At 42.7% G+C, this 25,186-nt stretch overlaps 1 protein-coding gene across 3 annotated transcripts in view; it reads right to left on the reverse strand.

Annotated features, from left to right (window-relative positions):
• Window positions 1-25,186, reverse strand: part of ABTB3 (ankyrin repeat and BTB domain containing 3) — a 169,519-nt gene that overhangs the window by 25,584 nt on the left and 118,749 nt on the right. For 2 of the 3 annotated variants that reach the window (XM_057420537.1, XM_057420536.1), the window contains exons 4-7: window positions 21,299-21,451; window positions 7,230-7,395; window positions 3,769-3,858; window positions 505-606 (exon numbers count right to left, since the gene is read on the reverse strand). In XM_057420537.1, coding sequence (XP_057276520.1) covers window positions 505-606; window positions 3,769-3,858; window positions 7,230-7,395; window positions 21,299-21,451 — 511 coding nt within the window. The remainder of the gene's footprint in view (window positions 1-504; window positions 607-3,768; window positions 3,859-7,229; window positions 7,396-21,298; window positions 21,452-25,186) is intronic. The other variant, XM_057420538.1, reaches the window with a different exon arrangement.

Raw genomic sequence — 25,186 nt, forward strand, 5'->3', positions numbered from 1 at the left:
AGTGTGCCATAGACAAGCTGTTTTGAAGAATAAACCTCCTCAACTTTCAAGATGCCAAAGCACAGAACCAGCATATCCCACGTGACACCTCAATGGAGTAAGGAGAGTGAGTGATACTCCCCATTCGGAACAGCACAAGGGCTGTTGTACCCTCTTCCCCACCAAGGCAGTGGTTTTGTATTTGCTAGAACATTATAGTGTAAGAAAGTGTAATGAATGAATAAACAAACATATAAAACAAGTGGTCAGGAAGGAGCACAAGGAGTTGTCAGACTTTTTTTGGTGCAACTTTGCTTTAAAATTGTCCTATTTAAACCTCATATTGTTTAAGGTTTGAACACTGTATTTGCTATATAATAGGTCTATTATATATCAGTACACTCTAAAAGAAGCAGAAGTAACCAATATAAGTATGACAAAAGGATACTGGTTTGAGATGGATGTAATTAGAACTGAAAAGGAGAAACAAAAGAATGAGATGCAGGTAGGGAAATACAATAATACCTGAACTACAGGAATATGTCCATGCAACACAGCAAATGTCAGAGCTGTCCAATGGCGGGTCTCAGGGTGGACGGATGGGTATTTATGAGCAGTACTGACAACCTACAAACAAATTAAAGTTATTTTTTTTTTTAAAGAGCTATACGTAATAAAATTCAACCTGCCTGAAAGCCAGGCATGTGAGGGAGTGAGAAAGAAAACCTGGGAAAGGTGCTTTATAAAATTATTGGCTTTGTTTTTTTCCTGCAAAAATTTTCTCAATATTAAATCTGTGCTGATTTGACAGCTTGAATAGAGTTCATACCAAATGAAGTCTTTTTACCAACTACTGTAGCTCCATCTAAACCACTGGCCACCGGATTCTTTTGCACAAGGTCAAAAACATCCACAGCTGGTTACAACAGCACACACTGGGGAAGCAGGGATGGATCAGGACACTTACAGCTAAGGACCGCTCCCACTGACTTCTCCAGGCCGTGTATCAACAGCCTTGGGTCTTGGGATTGCTCCAGGCCCAAAGAAATTCTTTCCACATAAATCATTATCACTTTGTCACTGCCGTCATAAAAGACACATCACAAGCCCTACCCTAGAGTTCACAGGCGTGCTTCCGGGCTCCTCCTCTGTTACCAGAGGAAAAAAAAGACACCTGAGAAGTGATGGGGCAGAGTGGCACTTCAGGAAAGTTTTAAGAAAACTCCTTTTACTGCCTTCTCCCGTCTGAGTTGAGTTAGAAGAGCAGAGTGGTGACAGATAAAAGAGATGCAAACTACATCCTTGGAAAATGAAATGGTATTTTTCAAATTGCTCCTTCCATTTTCTACATCTTGGTGCCTGATGCATCTAATGTAGACATTGAGGAAGACAAATAACCACTCTTTGCTTCAGTTTCCCTGTCTTAAAGATGGGGGTATTAATATTGATGAGGTCCACAGTGATGGTAAAATCTAATGAACGTTTGCAGTCCAAGGCTGTACACTCAGATGGAGTGTGACACTAAAATTCAACACCTTATTACTCATCTTCAGAGGAGGACTAAAATCAGAGTAAAAGATGCACCATCTCTGTTTCATCAGCCAGCTATGCTTTCACCACCTCGTCTGAAGCACGTTTATCCACGTAGGGGAGCAGGAGCAGTTATTAAATGCTCGGTTGCATTAGCAGCTCACATTTCCAAGCGCCACATGCAGTGTTTTGCTAGAAGCACACGACCAGGCCCTCAGTCCCAAGGACAGGGATGAGGGCAAAATCTAAATAGCCCATGCAGATCCTGCATTTTGCCAGAGGAGCAGATCTGCACCAGCACCTAGGTGTTATCACAGAGATTTGCCAAAGGGAAAGCTCAGAGTGCAACAGAAGAGTGCTGGCCTCTGAGAAAGGCTTCTTTAAGTCTGGGTTTGTTCAGAAGGAAGAAGATTGAGCAGCTCGAGCCTTGGGGTTTAGCCTGGGGAGCAAGAGCAGCAGAGGGTGAGGATGGGCAGGATCAGGGTTTGGCAAATGCATTCCAGCTCCTCCTCAAGCACAGATTCCCACCACTGTTTGGGGCAGCCCACGTGAAGCGGCAAAGAAAATGAAGTCATTTTAACTCCTTTGCTCCTTTTTTGGGGTTAGAGTTCCTTCCAGTTGACAGTGTTTGCAAAAGACCTGCTGTTGACCAGGCTTTTAAGGCCTCCATTGAGATTTGCTGAGCAGGTCCCACTGACTTCAGAGCAAACTGCAGCATCTCAGCACATCTGGAAATGAGTCCATTTTTTGCTAAAGATGGGCAATCAGAAAGGGAGGCACCCAGCATTTGAGGCTGCTTTTGGAAACATATATATATATCACTGATACTCAAAGTGAAAGGGGAAAATGATGCAGGCACCTGACAAGAGTATTTATTTTTGTTCGTGGTTGATTTGCCTTTTTTTCCCCCATAATTGCCCAATTTGCACAGTTGGTTGTGTTGTGCACAAATCATCTTATAATTGCACACCATAATTATTCACAGTTCTTGTCCCAAAGTGTTTTCATTTGATTTCAGAGCAAACACTCTACAGAAATGAATCAGGGAGGTTCACATTCATCACTGGAGCTGTTCTCTCAGATGTCAGCAGTTTCAGGAAGACAAAACTGTTTAAATTTGCATTTGATACAGGTCTGGAAGATTACTGGAGCAATTGGGAGAACTGCTCCTAATGGAAACTTGTCCTAGGAACCAAATAATGCCACTCATCTCTGAGCCACAGACAGGGTTAAAGGAGAGGTCAGTCTCCAGGCCCATTCAGTCTCTGGTGTGCCTATCGAGAGTGCTAACAGGGATTCAAGTTTTCAATTATTGCCAGCTCTTGAGGGCGGTGTGCTTGAATTTGGGGAACTGAAATCATCAGCTGATTTCACATAAGCCACCAAACAGCAGTCAGATAGTAATGACTATCAGTCTCTTACAGGTGACATCCATTTCTACTTTTAAATTAGATTTTTCAGAAGTGCAAAACGTCTGGCTGAAAGGAGTGACTACGATTTATCAGCTCATTCAAGTCCAAACAGAACAGATGGAACACAGATAAGTGAAGCAGACAGCTTAATTGACTCATGACCTCAACAAATTGAAACTGAAGTCATTAACAAATAAATAATTCTTCTGTGGATATTCAAATGGCTCTTTAAAAATGTACATACCTGCACTGTGCAGAGCTGGACCACAATCAACAGATTGTGTAAATGGACAGATTGTGTTAAGTTTGTGATGTGCATTCATCAAAGAGACATGGATATTCTGGAAGCTTCAAACTCCTCATCCAACAGTTTTTAGCCTGAGGCACTTCGTTGGACAAAGCAGTGGGACCTACATTGCGCTTGTGTGCTGGGGATGCTTAGCTGGAACATCCCAATATGCAGAAATGCTTAAGCTTTGGCAGATTATCAGATGGGTATTTCTTTTACCCTCTTCATTTTTATTCAGCTGAGATTCAGGGAGTCCTTCCAATATCATTAGAGCTGTGCTCCGTGCTAGTGCTAATGCCTGCATTCATTTCCAGTGCACAAACACAACTAAATCAATATTACCTGTGGGATATGTACGATGACTTGACCCCTTCTGTGCAGTGAATCCTAATGTTAATCTAATGCAGTTTGATTTCACTATTAATTTTAAGTGGTGCTGTCCAGGGTAAAACACATTTCTTTTTAATTCCTGGGATTTTCCCTCCAGTATGGTTTCAGGGGGTAGTTTAAGATGCAAACAAATAACAGAACAAAGATACAACCAACAAAAGTCCTCACCTCAGCATTCAGATCTGCTCCAGCATCTAGCAGCATCTGCACCATAGCCTCATCACCCCTGACACAAGCATACATCAGTGGAGTCATGCCCTAGTCATTTGTTGGAGTTAAAAAACAAAGGAATTGACAATTTTAACACAAAACTGTTTGATTTTTTAAACAATTATTTATGTATATAATCAAGACTAACAGTACGCATTTAACAAAAGCTATTACCTCTATTACAGACATGCCCCTCAGACCATGGTAACCATTTTTGTAAAATCTCCATTTTTGTTGTCATGTTGACTGGCTTTGGGTTGGTTTTTGGTCTTTTTTCACGTTATTCTCAGCATCCTCAACATGGTGAGTGAAACTAGGGCTTGTCAGCCTCACCTCCATCTTTGTATAATAAACTGAACATCTCTGTCTTTGGGGCCCCAGCAAAGAAATGTTTTTATCAAAGCAACCAAATTTCCACTGGTATTTAATAAGACAATAATTCTATTCAGTTTTCTATAATAACAGTTTCATAAAATGTAACTTCTTGATTACTGAAAGACCCTTTAGAAACATCCCAGGCTCCTCTTAAGATAGGTTGAATCTGGGCACAGCTTTTCAGAGTGGATATGCTTAAGGAGGTAGAAATGTAAAGGCTTTGTATAGCACTCCCTAGCAAACAAAGACTTAATTTTAACTGAAATGCCAGACAGCATTGTTGCAACTTGCGGGTTCCAGGAAAACATGGCCTGTTTGGAGAAAAAGCAGATTAAGTGACCCTTTGCTACAGAACCACCATAATGCAATTTGTATTAATCTGAAATACCTGCTACGGCTGATCACCATTTCTCCCTTAAGATAAGTATTACTGTGGCTGTGGTAATGAGTCCAGAGAAAACCATGAGAAAAAAAATATCATTAAATCTACTGTAAATTATAACAGAAAAAGCTGCTTATTAAATACAGTTGGGGGGTGTTAATCAACAGCCACCAGTTGTTTTGCAGTAGATCTGCCACAGCATGCAGCTACCTCTGATGCATGTTTATAGCCTACCTCGAGCTCTCCTGGTAAATTTGCTGTCAGATGATAGCCTGTCTGCTGCTCAACCTGAGTGCTGCCATTAAGTGTTTTCCAGAGAAACTGGAGGTGCCCAGCATGGCCAGACACAGTACCACAACACAGAGGTCTTCTTAGCAAGAGCCCAGCACCACTGTTTTTGCTGAACTACCCCATTTTTCTGATTGCATGCAGAGATAAAGGTTGTGGGTGCTTATGTATGGAAGTGCTGCTCTTCTAGAGAAAATGTAAATTAAGGTTTGTCCTCCTAAGGTACTTCATGCCCCCTGCAACAGACTGAGCATTTCATAGGATCAAATCTGCCCTGTACTCATGGAGATACAGAGTAAGAGAACAGGCGTTTAGGGCTTCATGCCATTATTAAGAAGAAACAAGCTCACCCCAGGCAAGGAGAGTTCTTTAGTGACTTCAAGTTACTTGCAAAGAGAATTTGAAACTGCTTCAGCTATAGTCAGTGGCAAAACATTTCCTTTGGCAGTCAATAAATGCTACAGGAACCATGAGAATTACAAAAAACAGTGTTTGGGCCTTGAAACATGGGGACAGGATGGCAGCTTAAAATTAAATACACGTTCCTACAGCTGTTTTTTCAATTTCTCTAAGTGGCGTCACTGCATAATTAAATCAAGTGTTTAGCATAAGGGGTCTAATCAGATCTGAAGTATTTGAAAGCCCTGTGCCACCCCCCCCCCCCCGCAAGATGCAGCACATGGAAAGCTGTGGCAAAGAGCCCCGCAGTAATACCCAGAGCAAAGGGTCTGCCTGGGGACCACAGGGGCGTATTTTGGCCCTGATGAAGCTGAAGGACTTAAAAGGGGCCCAGAGTGTCATGCGTCATGCTGCAGTGTCAGGGTTTTAAGGAGTTAATGAGGTTTCTAACCTCCCTTTCCCTTGCACTCCTATCCCTGCTGCATCTGCCTCTGCCAGCATCCCCAGCCTTGCTCTGCAACTCAGCCTTGTGCTACAGCATCATTCAGCTGCACTCTCTTTGCATGTGGGAGGAATGGATTTTTAATGAGCCCATCATTAGTGTTCAATGCACACACAAGGCAGTAACTACGTGTACGATCAACACAATAGCATTTGGCTTTTGGCAAAATAAAAAATCACCCTCTCTCTTTTACCCTTGTATCACTTAGGGCTCTGTCCTGCAAGATGTGTGATCCTACAAGATGTGAGATGTTTAAGCACAGGCTTAACTTTCACTCAAACAGGATGTAAGCATGTGTTCAGTGTTAAGCATATGATTAGGTACTTTGATGAATCAAGCCAGAGTGTTCCCAGGTTTCCGTCTGGAGGAAAGAGGAAATATGGTGTGAAAAGTTTCCAGGTTCAGACTAACTTAAAGTAATAATAGTTTTTAAAAGTATAACGTATGAACTTTGGAATGAACAGTCTGGTTTGGGTTTTGGGTGGTTTTTTTTGGTGGATACTTCCCTTTTCTAAAGCTTTTCTTGAGCAAATCCATAATATTGACTCAGACTAAAGCTACTGAACAGCAACATAACTCACATTCCTGGAGCAGCTTTCATTTCAGAAGACCTAAACCTACTAAGACTCCAGCTCCTGACCCAAGCAACCACCTCAGGGGGCAGCAGCCACCTGCCTCCTGCCAAAGAGGATGCTCACAGCTATAGGAATACACAGTAACACTTCCATCAGGGGCATCAGAAAATTCAGGGGGCTCTGTTTCAAAAGGGAACAGTAGTAACCATGGCCATCACTTCCCTCTGGGAAGGGGGAACCACCCCAGTGAGTATCACAGTCCAACAGACTGCTGCTGGTAGGTAGCTGCAGAGGCAGGCTTACCCGTAGCCACAACCACCGCCTCAATGGAGGAGTAACTCCAGAAAAATCTGGGCTTCTCAATTGGTGGATGTTGACCACAATGAGCAACAGAGACACTTTCACATCTGGAAGGTCAGCTCAAACGGGGCTGAGCTCATTTAAAGACTGCCAGCAATTAATCGTTTCCTGCTGGGGGTTCGGTGGTGCACATGAAATGCATTGCAGACCCCAGGGCAGTGTTCAGTGGAAGGATGTTCACCTCAAAAGCCCTGCCCTACACCACTGTTCATGGACCTGAAGCAGCTTCAAGTATTCAGATCAACACTAAGCTCTCTTGGGATCTTCTGGCTTCACTCGACTCAGGTCACTGTTAAGATTTCAGGGGATGCATCTGCCTTCATGCTGAGTTATCTCAGTACCACCAAAACATCAATGCAATTCAAAACTATCCCACTTAATGTAGATGCTCACCTGGCTGTGCTTTAACTCAATGCAAAGTAATGCAGAGAAAGCACTAAGGTCCTATGTTTAGCTGAAAGCTGGAGCTCATTTTCTGTGATAAGCAGACAAAACTCTTGCATTTCAAAGTTGGTTCTCTAAATTTCTATCTCGTTACCTGTTCACTCATGCTGTTAATCCCATCCGGCCCCAGCAAGGATATGGCTTGTTTAACCAGATCCGTTCGGCCACAGTTGAGCATCCGGAAACCCAGGTCCTGCTTGAACTTCGCTTCAGTGGCAACTGCATCCAGTTTCCGAGATGCACAAAAACAGTCGTCGATTCTGTGGATGTGAGAAATAAACTCCCTCAGAGGACAGTCAAAGGACAGACCTCACTGTCCCCAGGAAAATAATACTTTGCCCTATGTATGAAGGATGTAGGTCATGCACACATTCATTCTCCTTTGACCTGTATGTTCCAGAGAAGCGATGAATGGGAAATGCTAATGCAAGCTAATGGAGATTGCCCTTGGTCTATCTTTCATGGGACAAGTTGCACATTTTATAAAAAAATGGGGAAAAAAGGCACAGCTTTCACTTGATTCTGTTTCCCTGTTTAAGCAATGCACAGCCAATTCTCACTGCAAGTTTTCTTTCTGCATGGCAGAAAGATCCAGTCTCCCTGATCCCTGAAAAGTTTCAGTGGCTTCAATAAGCTTTGAACTTAACATCAAATGGATGTATAATCATTGACAATACAACAAAGAGAAAATAATGTCACTTCAAACATTTTCAAGGATTTTACCAGCACAGCCCCAGTAACAGGGAAGTCTTTTTGGAGCAGAAAGTGCAATGTGCAAAATCCCAGACTGGCTGAGGTTGGAAGGGACCTCTGGAGGTCATCTGGTCCAATTCCCCTGCCCGTGATATCCTGTAGATCAGCATATCATGCAATCAAGGAGAAGACAATCGGGCCAGGTAATGGTGGCAAAACACCACAAGTCCTTTCTGGCTGTGTCTGAACAGATGAGATGTCATTCTATTAAGGTCTTATGCAAAAGATTTCCAAACTGTAAACTGCTCAAGACATCAATTTCAAATGGAAGAAGGGCTTAGAGTTATTTAGCCAAGATGTGAATCTCAGAAATTCAAATCTGATGTTTATCCAGCTCGGCGTCATCTTATTAAAAGACAGATTTGCTTCTCTTTCATGCTGAGGAGTGTCTAGGGCAGAGGTTGGAGTCCAAATCCAGTGGTTTTGGTGTGAATTTAGACAAAGAACTGTTTAGAATAACATCACTTTCACTGTCCAAAAATGCTAGGTCAGAAAACAAGGGGCTACTTACGAATGGAAAACAAAATAAAGATCAAAAGTGAGAGAGACAAAAATACATCAAATATTTGTTTTCTGTTTCATATGTAAAAAAATGCAGCAAATGAAAAGCAAAATATAAACAGCATATCACTGTAATTTAGATTTTTTTCTTCAAAGTGCTTTATCAGAGCTTTATAAAATATATAACACTGCTTAATATTTAACAGCAGTATGGAACACATATGCTGTTTATATAGAAGCAGTGGTATGTAGTAATAGCTACCACTCTTCCTCTTTCAACAGAGGAAGGAAAGGGAGATGGGAAATACAAAGTATTTTGATCAAAGCTTCTGCAGGACTTAGTACTGAAACTGGCATCTGAGCTCAAGCTTGTTCTCTGCTGTGCTAGGCCACGGCAAGTCTGGAAGACAACAGATACATGATGATGTTCATTCTATGTGCTCAGTTTGCGTTTTGACTGCTAAAAAGTTGTTGTCCTAAGAATGCAAACAAGGTGTGCTTGGACTATCGTTACTCAGGGGAACAAGGATGACACTTCATCACAACAGTATGCTGCAAGATTAATGCACAGCACTCGGTCACACCGTAACTGCAACAACAAATTTTGCAGCAGTAATATGCCTACAACAGAGATGAAGAAAGCAATGCACCGCAAGGTTTCTGGAGTAGGTTCTGGGTGGGTGCAAGGAAAAAGCAAAACCAGCACAGACGTGCAGGGCTGAGCTCAACAACATCAAGATCCATGGGAACAATTGCGGCTTAACACATTCACACCGTATGGCACATTTCTGACACAAGAACTACAGCAACATTTGGTACTTGTTACCCCCATAGCATGTGATGCCAGAGATCATCTGTGCCCTCCTTACACGTATGGCAAAGATAAAGCATGCTCAGAAGTTAGGTGGTGGGGGTTTTGGGTGGACAGACAGAGAGTCTGGTCCTCCCAGCTGTAGCTGGCCATTTCCAGATGACTCTGGGCTGAAAATAAGGTGGCTTCTCAGCAAGATGCAGCTATGGAAAGATCCAGACATCCTCTGAGGACTGCAGAGGTGTCTGCTACTATGAATCAGAGCCTATGTGAAGTCACTGCTTCATCATTTGTACCGAGGTATATAACATATGCTCTGAGTAAAATGGGTCAAACTCAGAGCTGGCAGAAAGAGACAGAGCTTTCACTGACGTCAAGCCCAGCTTGGTACATGCAAAATGATAGTTGATGATCTCCTCTTTAAAAGAAGCCAGATTTTGACCTGGGTTGCACGCCCACACAAGGGAGGAAGGAGGAACAAGGACCAATCTCATTTATCCTATATGGGCTGCCCAGATCACTACTCTGGCACAAGTTCAGAAATTACACAGTTCTCCATAAGTAACTCAGCCGTGAGTTGTCTCTGGTCCCCTAAAAACCTATCACCCCACCTGCTTACTATAGCCAAGGAAGGGGACTCATTAATTACTGCTGATACTGGGTATCAGCAAATCAGTACTCTTCAATCAGTGAGGGGTACTGTTTTGGTCCAAGGGCTCCAGGATGCTACAGATACACAAACTCTGCAATAGTAACATGGATGCAGCAGAGCACCTGGGTTGCACAGCTGCTAGGATGCCAGCACTAATGAAATGTCACCTAGACCAAATACCACAAAGCAAGAAACTACAATTTAGTACCACTTCCAGTGTCCCACTGCCTTTGTATACCCCACAAAGGAACCATCATGAGTGAGCTACAACCCTGATTTATGGGACAAAGAAAAGGAAACTATGCGGCAAAATTTGACATGATCATTGCCGGTGCCACCGTTGTCATCTGTTGACTAATAAAACGAATAGTGATCAAACTGAGAAGTTTAATAAAACAAGAGGATGACGCAAGGGAAAGGAACAGAAGAGAAAGCATAACGTCTCGAAAAGACAGAGAGATGAATGAGTTAAGGAAAAAGAGATTTAACATGTACAGATTAAAAGCAGTGTAGAGACAGATCAAAAATGATCAGGAACTACAAGTACAGAAGAGGAGAACACAGCATCACTTTTAACACTGGAAAAAGCCAACTGGGAAGACAGTACAGCAGACAGACTGAGCAGTGCCATTTCAAAATGAAAACTGAAAAATCAAAAAACCCAGCCCCCCAAATCCATCAAAAAATCAACCCTAAGCCACCACAACACTGCATTTGTTTTAAAGTCCTCTTTCATACCATTAACTGCATAATGTTGATTCCAAAAAGAACAGAGGGCCTCTGCTCCATAGTACACTGTATAAGGGGATGCTGCTCCATCAAAGACACTATCCAGAATCACAAACATTAAAGGATGCAAGATAGAAAAGAAGGAAGGGAATAGGCACCCAGGCTTGATTCACTCAAGACTTCTTATCTTTGGACTGCAACAAATATACTGACAAGCTAGGAAGAGGTGGGAAAGAGACATGAAGAAGCTTGAAAAATAAGGTTGAGGAGGAACCGTGAAGTCAGCTAAATATGTAGGGTCACTTTTTAGAGTTAGGAAACTGTGCCTGCAAAGCAAGGGAAGCCAGTGTAAGCGCAGAGCTGGAAACCTCTCCAGCTGCAGAGCCAGTTCACGGCCCTTTTGCCAAAAAGCCTGTGTGATCTTTCCAAGCACACAGGAGGCTGACACCAGCCCAATGGTGCAGTGTCCCCTCCAAGGCCACCTTGGTTGGTTGCCAGATTCTGCCGCTGCCAGCATTAACATGGGTCATCCTTTCCCCAAGACCTCATGCTGCATAAAAGGTGTTTTTCATCAAAGGGGCAGGGAGAGCTGACAGGAAGAAGGAACAGAAGAATATGAGCTGCCAATGTTCTTCTCCCTCTCTTCTCCCCTGAGAGAGTCTCAGGATGGCAGGACATCACCATCCCAGACGCTGGCTGGGTGAGGCTAACTCTGAGGCTCCCAGAGGTGATACAGTGACAAAGATAGGACTGACAGGCATCCTTCGAGGCTGATATCTCGAAAGACTGAGCTTACTCTGGTTTTCCCTATTTAGCAACCTGTGGGGCTCGTCAGGCTCCTTGGCACCACCATCCTGTATACATGCTCCCACTCCCACAATTGAGAAATAATATACCTGAATTAATAACATACACTGATCACGGTCCTCGTGCTCAACAGCAAATCCCCTTCTAATTCAGGGGTTCAATCACACAGCCTGTAAACTCCCTAACTGGTCCCTCCCTACCTTGAATCAAGCAAACAATTGCCTTTGTAAATAAAAGGAAAATTAGAAACTGGCAAAATTGTTCCTGATTTTATATTTGTAGCAAAGCTGCGGCCATATTTTTCAATTTACAGTGCAAAACAATTTTCTCTGAGTCCACTTTCAATTCCTCACAGATACTGCTTCTACGGCAGTCATCTTCAAGATCATTACAGTGTTGCCGCTGCACATAATTAACTTTACTATGGCTTTATATGAGGAATGCCATGGTAACATTAATTATTTGCAAACGGTCACTGTCAAATGCTGCGTGGTGACCATGATGACACTCTGTCATATTCTGAAATACTCAAACCTCTGAAAGGAGTCAAAGATAATCTTCCTTTATAATGGATCCTAGCAGTACAGCAAATCATTTTTATCTTCTCCCGAACTCACATTGTGAAAACACAATACGGTACTTCTATAGCAACAGTTTAAGTGCAAGAGTTTGATTTTGTTGCATTGGTTTTGGCTTTTTGGTTTTAGTTTTAGGTTGTTTTTTTTTTCATTTTCATTTAGACTGGCTAAGAATCTGTGCGGATCTTTAATGAGTTAGTCATGGATTGAATACATTTGGGAAAATGGATGATTCAAAGGCAAAGTGTTTCTGTCGTAACTGGTAGACACAGCAGTTCTCTTATTGCATAGCTTTTTAATTATTTGTTCTTTGGGGTGGATTATGGCTGTAATCAGTAGTGGACAATTAAAAAAAAGAAAGAAAAGGCAATGCTCTGTAAATGTTAACAAAAAAAGACAAAGGAACATCTTAATCATGTTCTAAGCCATAGCATGCTAATAGTTGATTTAAAAGAAATGGAGTGCAGACTGTGATGAGGGGCAGGATAATCATTTCCCTCCACTGAAGTGAACAGATCATCCTCCTGATAGCCAAGCACCGAAGTCTTGTTTGTCCACCTGGGACTTGATCGCCAGCCCTTTCAATTAAGAGAATGATAATCTATTAATGAAGTCCATCCTTTTAGCTCTATAGAGTTTATTCAGCCTGTGTCTGTCCTAAATCTGGATGAGGTCTTGAGTCAGAAATTATAGTTCAGCTGGTTTGAAGCCTGGAAAGAGTCATATTTTAGCCAGTAATATACATGCATTTGCAATGCTGAACTTCTTGGGGTCAGAGATCACAGTTTTGATCTGGGTATGCACAGCCTGTAGCACAAAAGGGTCCTGCTCCTTGCCTGCGGCTCTTCAGTGAGACTACAGGCACAAAAGGCAATAGCAGGAGCGGCAGATGATTAGATTTAAATTTGTGAGCACTCTTTTTTTCCAATATGGTGCTTTAAAAGAGACTATAATGCTGATACTAATGGGACTGCAATGTAAATACTATACTGAGAAAATTATTTGCATTTTCAGTTCTGGAGAGAGGGAAACATTAAGCACAAACATGTTGATCAAAGTGATGAAGAGCACTACCTTCCAATGCAGACATAAAATATTTCCATTTACTTTAAGCAGGTGCCAAATTAATACAAGAAAATAGAAGTACTCCTTCCATTTATTAGCCAACCTCTTGTCAAACTCCTGAAAATAAATTGGCTATTGATACTGGAAAATTCATTTAAAAAGCGATGTGACTATCAAATCAAGACCTAAATGTATTTTTCAGAGCTCTTAATATTACATCCCACGTATACAGGCCAGAAACCATGTTCAAAATTGAATCTGATTTCAGATTATGAACACAGCCACTATGTCATAGGAAAATTTGGGTACAGATTTGTCTTTCATATAAATAGGTAGCACAAGTCTTCACTAATGATGAGTGGAAGATGAGATGTTCTCTGTATCCTGATTATTATATTCAGGAATGTGTATAGAGACAGAACATATGAAACACTAATGAACTTGCTCACAGTGAGAAAAGCCCAAGAAAGCTGGATCCTAAAGCCTATAAAAATGCAAGTTTGTTCTGCCCTGAAAGTGAAGGAGAACATAAGGACAAGGTCCTCCCCTTAATAATTTCTTTTTATTGCTGTTGTCTTCAAGCAGGCATTTGGCAGGAGAGGTTGAGATTCACCTCAGGAAACCTGTACTCTACCTTTTAAGTAATAAAATCTCCTTCATTCACTGGCACCATCTGCCTTAAGGGACTGCTGGATTTTGTCAAGTAGCTTGTTTGCTACCACTCACTGGTTTGGCATTTTTGTGTCTAATTACAGCAGTAGCCGTGGCTGGTGTTAAAGGATTAGTGAAAATTTGTGGAAGGGCATTCAAGGAGCCAGGCAAACACCAACTGTCCCTACTTAAAAGTGGCTGTATCTAATGAAACAGCAGACTTTCTTAGCAACTTCCTACTCACTCTCCCTGTCCAGAAATTCAGCCCCTTACCCCATGCATTTTAAGAGAGAGCAAAGAGCAGTGGAAATATTTTTCTGCCTTCAAATCTCTATTTACATTTTCATGCTCTAGTAAAGCACAGGATTTCCATAAATAAAACATTAAATGCAACTCTTCCTCTTTCAAGTTAGAACTGCATTATGTGTGGTACAGTATTAAGATGACATGGCAAATGGTATAGACTGCTCTAAAAGAACAAAGTAACAGATCTTCCCTTTATGTTGCTGTATTTTTCCTTTTCCACAGTCTTAAGAAAACACTAAAATGAGCCAAGGATGCCCTCATGTTAAATAAGCTTCAATCTTGAGGCTGGTAATCTTATTTTCCTAGAGAGCCTTCATTAAGAGGGATGGTCCCAGACAGAAAAGCAGACTTAGGTATTATCAGGCCAAGGCTAATTGGAAATGAGAACTGATTTTCAATTAAAGACAGATTTTCAAAGGCACTCAGATCCTGTCTTTGCCCAGAGATCTTTCTGGATCAGAGCTGTAAATGCAACTCAGAGCCCTGGGTGAGGCTGTGACGAGGCAGCACCTGCAGGAGCACATGAGACTGGAGAGTTAATAAATGTAGTCCTATACTGCAACAAGGCTTGGATCCCTCTACAATTTCAGTTTTAACTTACTCGTGACCTGTTAATATTCACATATTCCCATGTCCATGCTGCCCTTTAAATAGTGTATTTTTCCTCCTGTGGTGTTTACCCCTGATGTATTTCTGGAGAAGAGTCACATGTTTCCTCTGCACCTACTTAGCCCTGCTGAATACGCCTTTTTCTTCTAGTCTTCCTCCATGAGACCATTTTGTCAAAACTCAATCACCCCAGCCTATTTCTCTCTACCCGCTCCAATGTGAATATTTGCTTGACCCAAGCACAGGATTTGAGATTCCATATCACTTCCTACCACTTTCATGTACAGAGGCACCAATATTTTCCTGCTTCTACTGGAAATACCTCTCCCCATACATCTTTAAAATGCATTTGCTTTTTTCAAGGCTAAGGAAAAATCCACTTTTGTGGCTTACAATCACTCTGAGATGAAATACTGTTTTACAGTCTTTACCACCACTTTTCCAATACTCAGCTCTCAATATATATATAAGTATATATTATACTGCGGAAATAGTGTGCATGTTACATATACACTGCAGTGTGCATTATTCTAATTAATCTCCAAATGTGTCTTCCATTTGTGGAAAACTGCATTTCATCCCATCTCTTGTGTCCCAGTCCTCAAGGTCATCCACTTTTTCCTGGATGATTTCCCAAACTTCCTCTGTCAGGACAATGTCTCTTGTTGAGAGAGAGACAATTGTGGCATCAGCAAATTTGCTGCTAAGATTTGTGCCAAAACCCTTTCTGAAAATTAAAACAGACCAATTCTTAAAAGTGAGTGAGAGCTGAAGATCTCTGTTTGTAACCCTATCACAGCAACCCAGCCCTTGCCACATCTCTTGAATCCAGTCCCTGCTCACTTTCCAATTCCTTTACTAACCCACATCTTCTCTGTCTTACAATCACGGGATGGTCTGGGTTGGAAGTGACCTTCAAAGCCCATCTAGTCCAACCCCGCTGCAATGAGCAGGGACACCTTCAACTAGATCAGGATGCCCAGAACCCCATCCAGCCTGGCTTTGAATGTCTCCAAGGATGGTGCAGCCACCACCTCTCTAGTTAACCTGTTCCAGTTAACTCCCTGCATGGAATGCATCAAATTGTTCACTCACGTCCAAATAGATTGTATCTACTGAATTTCATTTTGGTAGAAAATCAGTCATTTTATCAGAAAGTTATTAGATTAGTCTGGCAAGAGCTATCTTTAGAAAATCTGTGTCACATTTTACCCCATTTTTCCTTCAACAGCATGCCTTTAATCAGTCTTTGCTTGAAAAAACATTCAAAAGCCTTGCACTAACAGCCTGGAATTTTCCTCCCGTTGTTTTTCATTTTTTTTTCAACTGTTGGGCATTACTATTATTAATCCTTAGCGTTAAGGCACCACTGTGGGCTTTGTTAAAAGTATTTCCCTTTGACCCTCTGATTTTGTGAGGCAGCTTTGTCGTTGCTGGGATAGAAGTTATCTGGTCACCCCAATTTGAATGCATTAAGCTGCATAATTTGCTCTCCTTTTGATTAATGTTTTTCCATTTTCATAACCTTATTGCTAGTATTTATTTTTCCTTTCCCCCACAGGATTTTCCTCCCCAAACCAGAGGCAAAGTATACACTCTAAGTGCTTGGGTGATGGCCTCTGTAGGAACTGATGCACAACTCTCACATGTGCCTCAAGGCCAGCAGTTATTGATACAAATTCCACCTTTGCATGCCAGCTGTAACTCTGAAATGCTTCTGAGGTGTATGAGCAAGTGATTAAAGGGGATCTGTGCACAGGCACAAGCCCTGGCTGTGCTGGCTCCTGCTCTCACCAGCTCTGTCTTGACCAGCAGCAATGCTGCGATCTCCAACTAAACTGGAGTGGAACGTAAGGGGGAGCTCTCTGATTGCACCAGCGGGGTTGGCATGCAAACCCTGCTGCCCAGCTCTGTCCTCCAGCATCCCCCCAACAACACAGACTGCAAACAAGTGACTGCAATGCTTCTTATGGTGCCATCAGAGCCTGGGAGGTCTCTCCGGGTTATGTCAATATGAGAAGAGGCAAGAAAAATTTCTTCACCAAAAGGGTGGCCAGGGATTGGAACAGGCTTCCCAAGGAAGTGGTGGAACCACAGTCCCTGGAAGAGTTCAAACACTGTTCAGATGAGGCCCTCAGTGACATGGTTTAGTGGTGGACTTGGAGGTGCTGTGGTAAAGGTTGGACTTGATCTTGAAGGTTGGTTGATTCTATGATAAAAAGAAACCACTCCTCAAGATGACTAAAATGCTTCTCTTCCAAATTTCAGCCAGGAGCTTTGCAGCCTGCTGGGCAAGGGGACAGAGGACTAATGAGCATGAGAGGGCTTCCAGATACCCCAATGGCTGCAGAAAAACGCCCAGCCTTGTGGGCAATGGTTCTGGAGGATCTTGGTGCCATGGGGACACATGTGATATCCCTCTTCATTCAGATGACAGGAAGGCCCCTTGATGTGGGCTAGGTCAGCAGCCCTGCAGGTCATTCCTTCTGCAGCCAAGCTGGGGATCGAATGTCCAGCTGGGATGTTCGGAGTTCAGGAGCCAGAACCCCAGTCTTGGACAGTGCAAGCCAGGATCTCCTGCAGTACCTCCTCCTGCATCACTGTAAGTACCAGGAGTGAAAATGCTGCCTAGCTGATTCCCTTCAGCAGAGCACAGAGCCCTTCTCAGGGGCAAGGGACTTCTTGCCAGACCCAGAAATATGTGGAAAAAGCAGATTTCCAGAGAAACCAGACAGGGGATGACTTAGAATCAAAGAAGTCTGAGGCAATGAAGAGGGTAGAAGAAAGCACTTCAAATAGCACATGGGAATTGCCCTTTGTAGGGTGGAATTGCACTGACTTCTCCAAGACTGTGAACTTTTACTCACTTTTTGCTGCTTCTGGATATCAGAATGCACATGTACATGCACACACACACACACTCACATTCTAGACTATATCCTTCTTTTGATCTCTGACTGGACAGAAAATAGCCCTTTATCCAGCCAGGTGGAAAAGTGACCATGTAACAGTTCCTTGAAAGACATTACCAACTCTCTCGGGCCAGTTTGTTCCAGCATCTTTACATCCTTCAAGATTGCCATGATACATCACAACCAGAAGTGCAGCCACTGACCCTGATTAAAAGCATGGCAACATGTTTTTGTACTGAACAATACAGGATGCTTCTCCTTTGCTAAGCTTCTCTGCCACGAGCCTCCAGTCCCCAGATGTAGTCATCCATCAACAATCCCCTCCACCACATGTCTAACATATTAGGGACTGCTTTTGCTTTAAACAAATGTCCCCCAGAGTGGAGGAAGGAAAAACATGCAAAGAGCTTCTTGTACTTAGGTAAGGAAAGTACCCCTTGCAGATGCGATGATGAGGAGCAGCCAAAACCAGGTATTTGTTTGCAGCCAACCAGACCTACTGCAGACTGAGAAGTGACAGTATCTTCTTGCAGCAGGCAGGTCAACACAGTTTTTATCACCATGCCCCTTTTTGGCAATAAACTACCTTCATCCCTGATGCCTTCATTAATAAAAGGTCTAGAGCAGGGAGCAGAGCACCCACCTTCAACGGATTTATGCCCGCAGAAAGCTTGCACGCAATTCCCTGCTGATTACACTGAGCTGCCTTAGGTGGCCCAACATGGCCCTAGGTACAGGTGAGGCTTTATTGAAGTCTGACCTCTCATTGTGACAAAGAATATTTTGGACACAACTTGGGCTTCCATCTCAGATAGCTGTTGTGCATCCACCTGTGAAACCTGCCTCCTTGCAAAAGGTGAGACAACTGATCCGTCTAAAGCTTCCACTCCTGGGGGAAAATGAACATTTATATCCCTGCTCAAGTCCCAAGGCTTGGGAAAGGGAAGAAACGTTCTGCCACGTCTGCTGCTGTAAAATGGAAACAGACCAGGAGGGAGACAAGCAGTTCTCGACTGATCACAGCTTCTCTTACTCCTCTACCCAGAGCAAGCGCGGCTTCTCTTTCAGGAGATGAAAACGTTGCAAGAAATTAAGGCAATGGGTTTTTTAAAAAGGATCAGAAGAGAGGAGAAAAAGAGGAAGTACTGGAATGAAAGGCAGGAAGAAAGGGGAGGTAATTTACAAAGCCACATATTGGGAACCTCACTGCTGGAGTATGTGATTGTGCTGGGACAATCTGCTGGGAGACCTCCATGCTGTAGTTCAGATAAGAAACTGAACATTTGGCTTTTATCCGAACTGATCCTCAGCTTCATAGCCTTTGAGATCCTGCCAATCTCTCCCTCCCCCTGGATGTGTGTTTTTCCAGCGTAGAAGCTGATCTTGCCTTATGCGTTTGCAATGACAGGTTGTGTATCAACACCATGGAATGATGCAGTATCACATGGGACCACGGGTGCTTTTGTGTTCTGGTCTCTTATATTTTAGGGACTGAAGACAACTGCTAAGAAAAGCCTAAATTGAACCAATTTCAAGGTTCTACTTATTAAGCCTTTTCTATAAAAGTCACAAAATATATCAAGCTAACTGCATTTAAAATCCTCCAGCTGTCATTCCTCACACAGCTTATTTGAAAAGCCATTCCCTCCAAAGTTGTGGTATTTTTCTCCCCATCCCAGTGTTTGCATTTACAGAATTAATGATTGTTGAGGAGTTGATAGTTGGAAACACTCCCTCCATAATGGGGAACCATTAAAAGTTGGCGCTTGGCTTAGTGGAAATGAGTAGTGCTGTGGGTCTGCACAGAATGCAAATAAAAAATTACAAGCTGCAATGTTTCAAATTGACATCCTGATGCCTCACATTATTCTCCAGAAAAGCCTAGCCCTTCCTTTGATCTCAGGATTACAGGCAGACAGGGTCTTCTGTGCAGCTATCCAAAGAAACTGCTGCACTACAGTGGCAGTAGGCACAGACCTTAAAGTAAAACGTGAAGTATGCAGACACTCATTTGCAGACCTCTGCCAGCACAGTAGAGTGAGACTGTCATTTTGGGACATCTGTGGGTGAATCAGGACCCTGCAACCAAATAAGGGCACACTGCAAAGTCTGGTCTCTCTAAAATCCAGTTTGTCTCTGTAATAATTTCTCTTTTCATTCCCACCTGATTAATCCCAGACAGTGCTCTTCAGTCTCATTCCCACTTGCAAGACAAGCAGGACAACACTTCTGTTCTTTATTAAATGAATTCTTGATGGCAACTTTTAAATTAAGTGCTGATTTGTTCCTCATAATTAATAAATTCTTCTGCAGCATAACACAGCTCTCCCCAACTTCAAATTACTTTGAAACTCCTGGAAAATTGTCTAGCCACTGATGGCATTTATATATATATATATATATATATATATATATATATATATATACACATACATATGTATTTATATACACACAGATAAAATACAACTTCAAGAATAAAATCCTGTGCTTTTTTAGCCCACAGATATTTCACTTTATACACCTTAATTTTTAAGATAGAGGATATAGAGTAGAAACATTATTGCTTTACTTGCAATGCTACCTAAGTACTGGAAGACCTATTAAATTAATTGTGCCCTTTCAAAACCAAGTGCTGGGTCTTCAGAAAGTAAGTATCTCTTAAAGTCCTGACATTTCAGTAGGGACACAGAACGCTGCACTTCTGGAAATGAGGGCCAAGATGGTCATACCGAAGGGAAGCAATTACAGCAAAGATTTGAAATGTGAAACGCTCAAGATTTCCCTTTTGAAATTCAATATATTTCTTCAATTAGATATTGAATAGGTGTGACTATAAAAAGCCTATGCAAATCTCCAAGTATTATACTCTCTGGTGAAAGAGCACGTTAAGGCCAGAGTCAACAGAAGGAGCTGCTCTGATGCAGGTTGTCACAGCTAATCATGTAGATCATCCCTCTGCTTTCTGTGTTGCAAGAAAGAATGCACCTACTGCTGTATGAAGAGGCAAGACTGCTGGAAACTGGGGTTTATGTACAAATTTGTGAAGCAATAGCAGGGAGTAATTTCTGTTTTGCAGATTCAGAATTCCTTTCCACACGAAAATCAAACACAAATATATTCTTGACTCCAGAACAGCCCTGGATCATGCTTTTATACATGTACATAATAATAAGGCAAAACAGACACTAAAAGCATACCCTGGCAATAAATACTTTAAGACTTCATTAGAAAACCAAAAGGTCACAACTGATACATGAAAAAGTCGAATTATCTAGGCTGACATTTCCAACTAATTTGAACTGACATTCGCATGAAAAATATGATTCTACTGCAAGAGGTGGTCTTACCTATAAGTTTAAATGTGCCCTTTAAGCATTAACGCTGAAAACAAAGCCCTGAAAAATATCTGCAGCCCTGCCAATTACAGTTCAGTATTTTATAGCAAAGCAACGTGAAGCAGACAATTAGCAGAAGATTTCAGCCCCTCATTAGCAAGCAGAACCTAAGAGTAAGAGGAAAAAAAAACCCCAACCGAACCCCGTCTGAGCTCTGAGGAGCAGATTACGGGCTCGATCCAGCTGTGATATATTCAGACACCCATTACCATGCAACCAGCTTATCCACGGATGTGAGCAAATAAATACCAGGAGCCGATTTTGCAACGCGCACGGCGATGAGCCCGAGCATCCATGCACCTCTCAAGGCAGAAAGAGAGCCCTCTGCCTGCCTGCTTGCTGTGACTAGAGACACGCTTTGCACAAAGCAGCTGATTTTTTTGTGTGGACTTACTTTAACTGTCGAGGTTCGCAGTCAACTCCCGGCAGTAAGAGCCTCGCTGCCTGCCGTACGTCATCGCTGTCCACCGAGAAACTGCGACGGTGTCCTGCATGAGCCACAGCAACCCGTATCCATTCCATCAGGGGAGGCAGCACAATGAACGGCCTGGGAAAGCACACAGACATGAGTACTACAGTACCCTAGCATCAAAAGAACAGGTATATGTAAAGAGAGCAGCGGAGTGAGTGTGTGTGCATGTGTGTGAGAATATATATATATATACAGAGAGACAGCGAAAGAAACAAGCGAACTGAAAGCATGGGAGAGCAAACCAGCTCAGCAAATTTCAAGCAGGTCTAAATCAAAATGTCTCACCCTGTCTCAGAAGCTGGATTATTTGAAGAGGGAAATTTATGAGCCACATTCATTTATGGCACTCCTATGAGATCAGTGCACCTGCTTGGCAAGCCCTCCCTTCACCCCATCCTGCACTCAGTGTATCCCAAAAAGAGAGCACAAGACCATGCCCTGCTCTAGCTGATGGGCCAGGCAGCGTACGCTCCCCTGCCACTTTGCAATAGGGGCTGGAGAACAAAGATGGGTAGAGAGATAGGACGCCCCACCCTGAAATGCCAGGGATGGAGAGGTGATGCCCCAGTAAGTCTCCAGCTTGTGCACCTCATGCTCAGCACTGAAAGCAGGGACCTTTGCAGCTGTGCTGTGGAAGTTACCTGCAAGCAGCGCCAGAAATTAGAATGGTTTGTTTCACTTTAAGCGGCATGAAACTGCTATACCTCTGGGTACCAACTGTTCTGACACTTGAGCAAAAATACACAGAACTGCCCCCAGAGTGGGTGGCGGGAGTGAGCCACAGCCGCCACTTGAGCAAAGCGTGGATGCTATCAAAGATGTGGTCCTTCACAAGTCTTAGACAGCCCTGCATCCTAGCAAGAGCTGCCCAAGCCTTAGATAAAACGCACAACATACAGTTTGTTTCATCTATGCCAAAAACTATTTGGGGACCAAGAGCAAAAAGCCAAACCTTAAACAAAAACTAGCCCTAGCTTGCAGATAAAATAAATGAAAACATCTGCAGCTGAACACCTTGGAAGGTCACTGCCTGCTAGATCAAGGTGGATAAAATCCCCAGAGCAATGAAGGCTGTAGCTACTGCCCTTCTGTCCTCAACAGGGTTTTTATCTGCTTCAACACCCAGCTGGGGTGTCCAAAATGGGTGTCTCCTCCACAGCTGTACACAGGAGACAAAGTCTGTGTGGGGCAGGGATGCAGGAAGGTTTAAAGGAGAAACCCCTCTTTATAACAATATACTATAAAATTCTAAAAATTGTAAAATCATTAAAAATCAGTATTTCTGTCCAAGAGTTACTTGAAAACTGTGCTGAAAGTCCTGTGATTAGAAAGGACTGCTGAAAACTACAGGGACACAATGAGACTGTTTCATCCACCCTGTAAAGTAAATACCATGGCTACACTGGTATTTTAACACACTGATAGAACATTGACAACAACAAAAAGATATGAAACTAGTAAATGACTACTGTCCTCAAGGAATGTCTGCAATTAACCTGCTCTTACCTTCTTCTGAATCTTTTTCTTTTGCCTCATTCCCTATGTGGCTTCCTTTCCCCATCCTCTTTAACTGCATATTCCTTCTGTTTATTAGCTCAGTATATCATTCTAATATTGGAAATGTTCTTATTAGTGCAGCACCATTCCCTGCTTTTGCTCCCTTCCCTTCTCCTGCTCCTTTTCGTTCAATATTGCTTTCCCTTTTTCACCTTTCCTTCTGCAGTCCTTTTTCATAGAAAAAGGGGAAAAAAAAAGTGTGGATTAGGTGCCCAGTAGGCAAATACTTTACATTTTAAATATATAACTTTACCAGAAAAGGAGAAAAGTTATTTAAGAAGATGTTAATTCTGGAATATCATTTTCCTATTTATAGCTCTTTATGCCATTTATTTCTCTTCTGAAGGCTCGATTTTACACAGCTCTGATATTAATACTCTTGAGGAGGGATATTTCAGAAGTGCCAGAGGATAGTGAAGCCCTGAGGCCACTAACTTTCGCTAGGATGCCTGGCCCCCAGATCTCATGGGAGCTTAAATGAGCAACCTCTTTCTGAAATATGACATTTTTAGCCAACTTGCCACTTTCATCATTATTCTATCCATCACCTCAAGACCAGGCTGCATTTCCTTCCAAGGCTTTTTGCTCTCCCCAGATCTGCCATGACCACATAAGGAGGTAGATAAGGACAGAGCATCTTCCCCCACAGTTCTGTGAAACGACTTCTATAACCCACCTAATTTGTCGTGATGATAGCAGCAGTCAGAGGAGGGAGAAGCAGCGGTGTATCTGCTCCTGGAAGACGACCTGCTTCCCAGGTCACCTGTGACATGTGTTGTGAGAGCAGAAGTGACACTCTCTCAGCGTTAAGTAGCTGGGGACAAGTGATCGGTGGGAGTTGTTTTCATCACTTGCTGAGCAAACAGCGGAAAGGGAGCTGCAAATCACACTGGAAGTGTAAAAATGCATATAGCTACCTACAGAACCTGGTGCAAGGAAAGGGAAATTCAATTCTAGGTTATGGTTTGCAAGAGCAAACATGGTCTGGACCAGAGAAATTAAGATAGGCTTGTACGGAACCTTTCTATAACATGTGCTGGGTGAAGGGAAAAGCAGAAGGCTATGGCTGAACCGGGGTCTTAGGTTGGGGATCATGCTTCCTCCTCCTCTTGTGCAGGTCAGAAGCTCACCCAGCACAAAATCTGCCCTCACCACAGTGAGGAGCAGAGCAAATAAATTATTCACAGGAACTGTGATAAATGCACTATAAAACTGCATTTTTTTTTCCTTTCCTCATCTTGCAAACTTCAACAGAGAAATGGAAACGAACGTAGCTGTTTGGTGCAGTAAGTCCCTAAAGGGAAGAGAATCAGTGTTCTGAAGAGGCAGGGGAATTTTTTCTAAAGGCCAATTTCAGCCCCTACATGAGGATGTGAGGTTTGTTCACAATACCTACCTTTTTCCAAAGGGAAAAGAAAAATCCCAACTGCATATCTGAGCATGTCAGGGAATTTGTATTATGAGAAGAGAACCAAATATGGCTGAGTGCAATAGGTTAAAAATACCCTCCAAGAGTCTATGCACCACGTGAAGGGGATTTTTTCTTTTTTAAATACTGTTTGTGTGCCAAAGAAGAAAAAGGAACACAAAGCTATAGGGGTGCGATAACCCACAGGACAATGTGACATCAGCAAGAAACATTTCACTTTTCAAATGACACTGTGTGAAAATGGGTTAGGCTAATGCATTGCATCAATACACTGATTTATCTCTGGTACAAAGGCAGACAACAACCAGAAGAGTTTGGTACTTTCATGTTCCAGAGCAGACACACAGCAGATAAGTCACCAGTTACGTGCTTTGGAAGTGCATATCTTAATTAAATTAACCTAACCATGGTAAGAACGTGCTGGGCTTGACTGCCTGAAGGAAGTCAGGAGCAGCACAACTGCTGCAGAAGCACCTTACCAGGGTGTGAGTCAGTGAGCCTCTAGCCCATCTCTATACCTGCACTTAACTTTAAACTCATGCTCCCATCCTCTTTAATTTACTGAGGTTCAAAGTTAAGCATGAGCTGAAGTAATATCCCAAAAAAAGATGGGTTTTGGCACTGGCTTGTTTTCCTGAGCTGTCATCTAACGGGAAAAACATGCCAGATCAGGATGCAGGAGAGATCTCTGCACAGAGCAATCTCCATCCCACACAAAAGAGCTGGGAAGCGGAGGAAGGATGGGGGAGGCAAGCAAAAAGCAGATTCCAAAGGGTTGGTCCCTTACGGGTGTTATCTCCCCAGTCCTCAGCAAGGGGACAGAC

The sequence above is a fragment of the Pezoporus wallicus genome, unplaced genomic scaffold (assembly GCF_028554395.1).
Source record: "Pezoporus wallicus isolate ANWC-B61680 ecotype Strahan unplaced genomic scaffold, APGP_CSIRO_Pwel_v1 contig_2871, whole genome shotgun sequence".
NCBI classification, from domain to species: Eukaryota; Metazoa; Chordata; class Aves; order Psittaciformes; family Psittacidae; genus Pezoporus; species Pezoporus wallicus.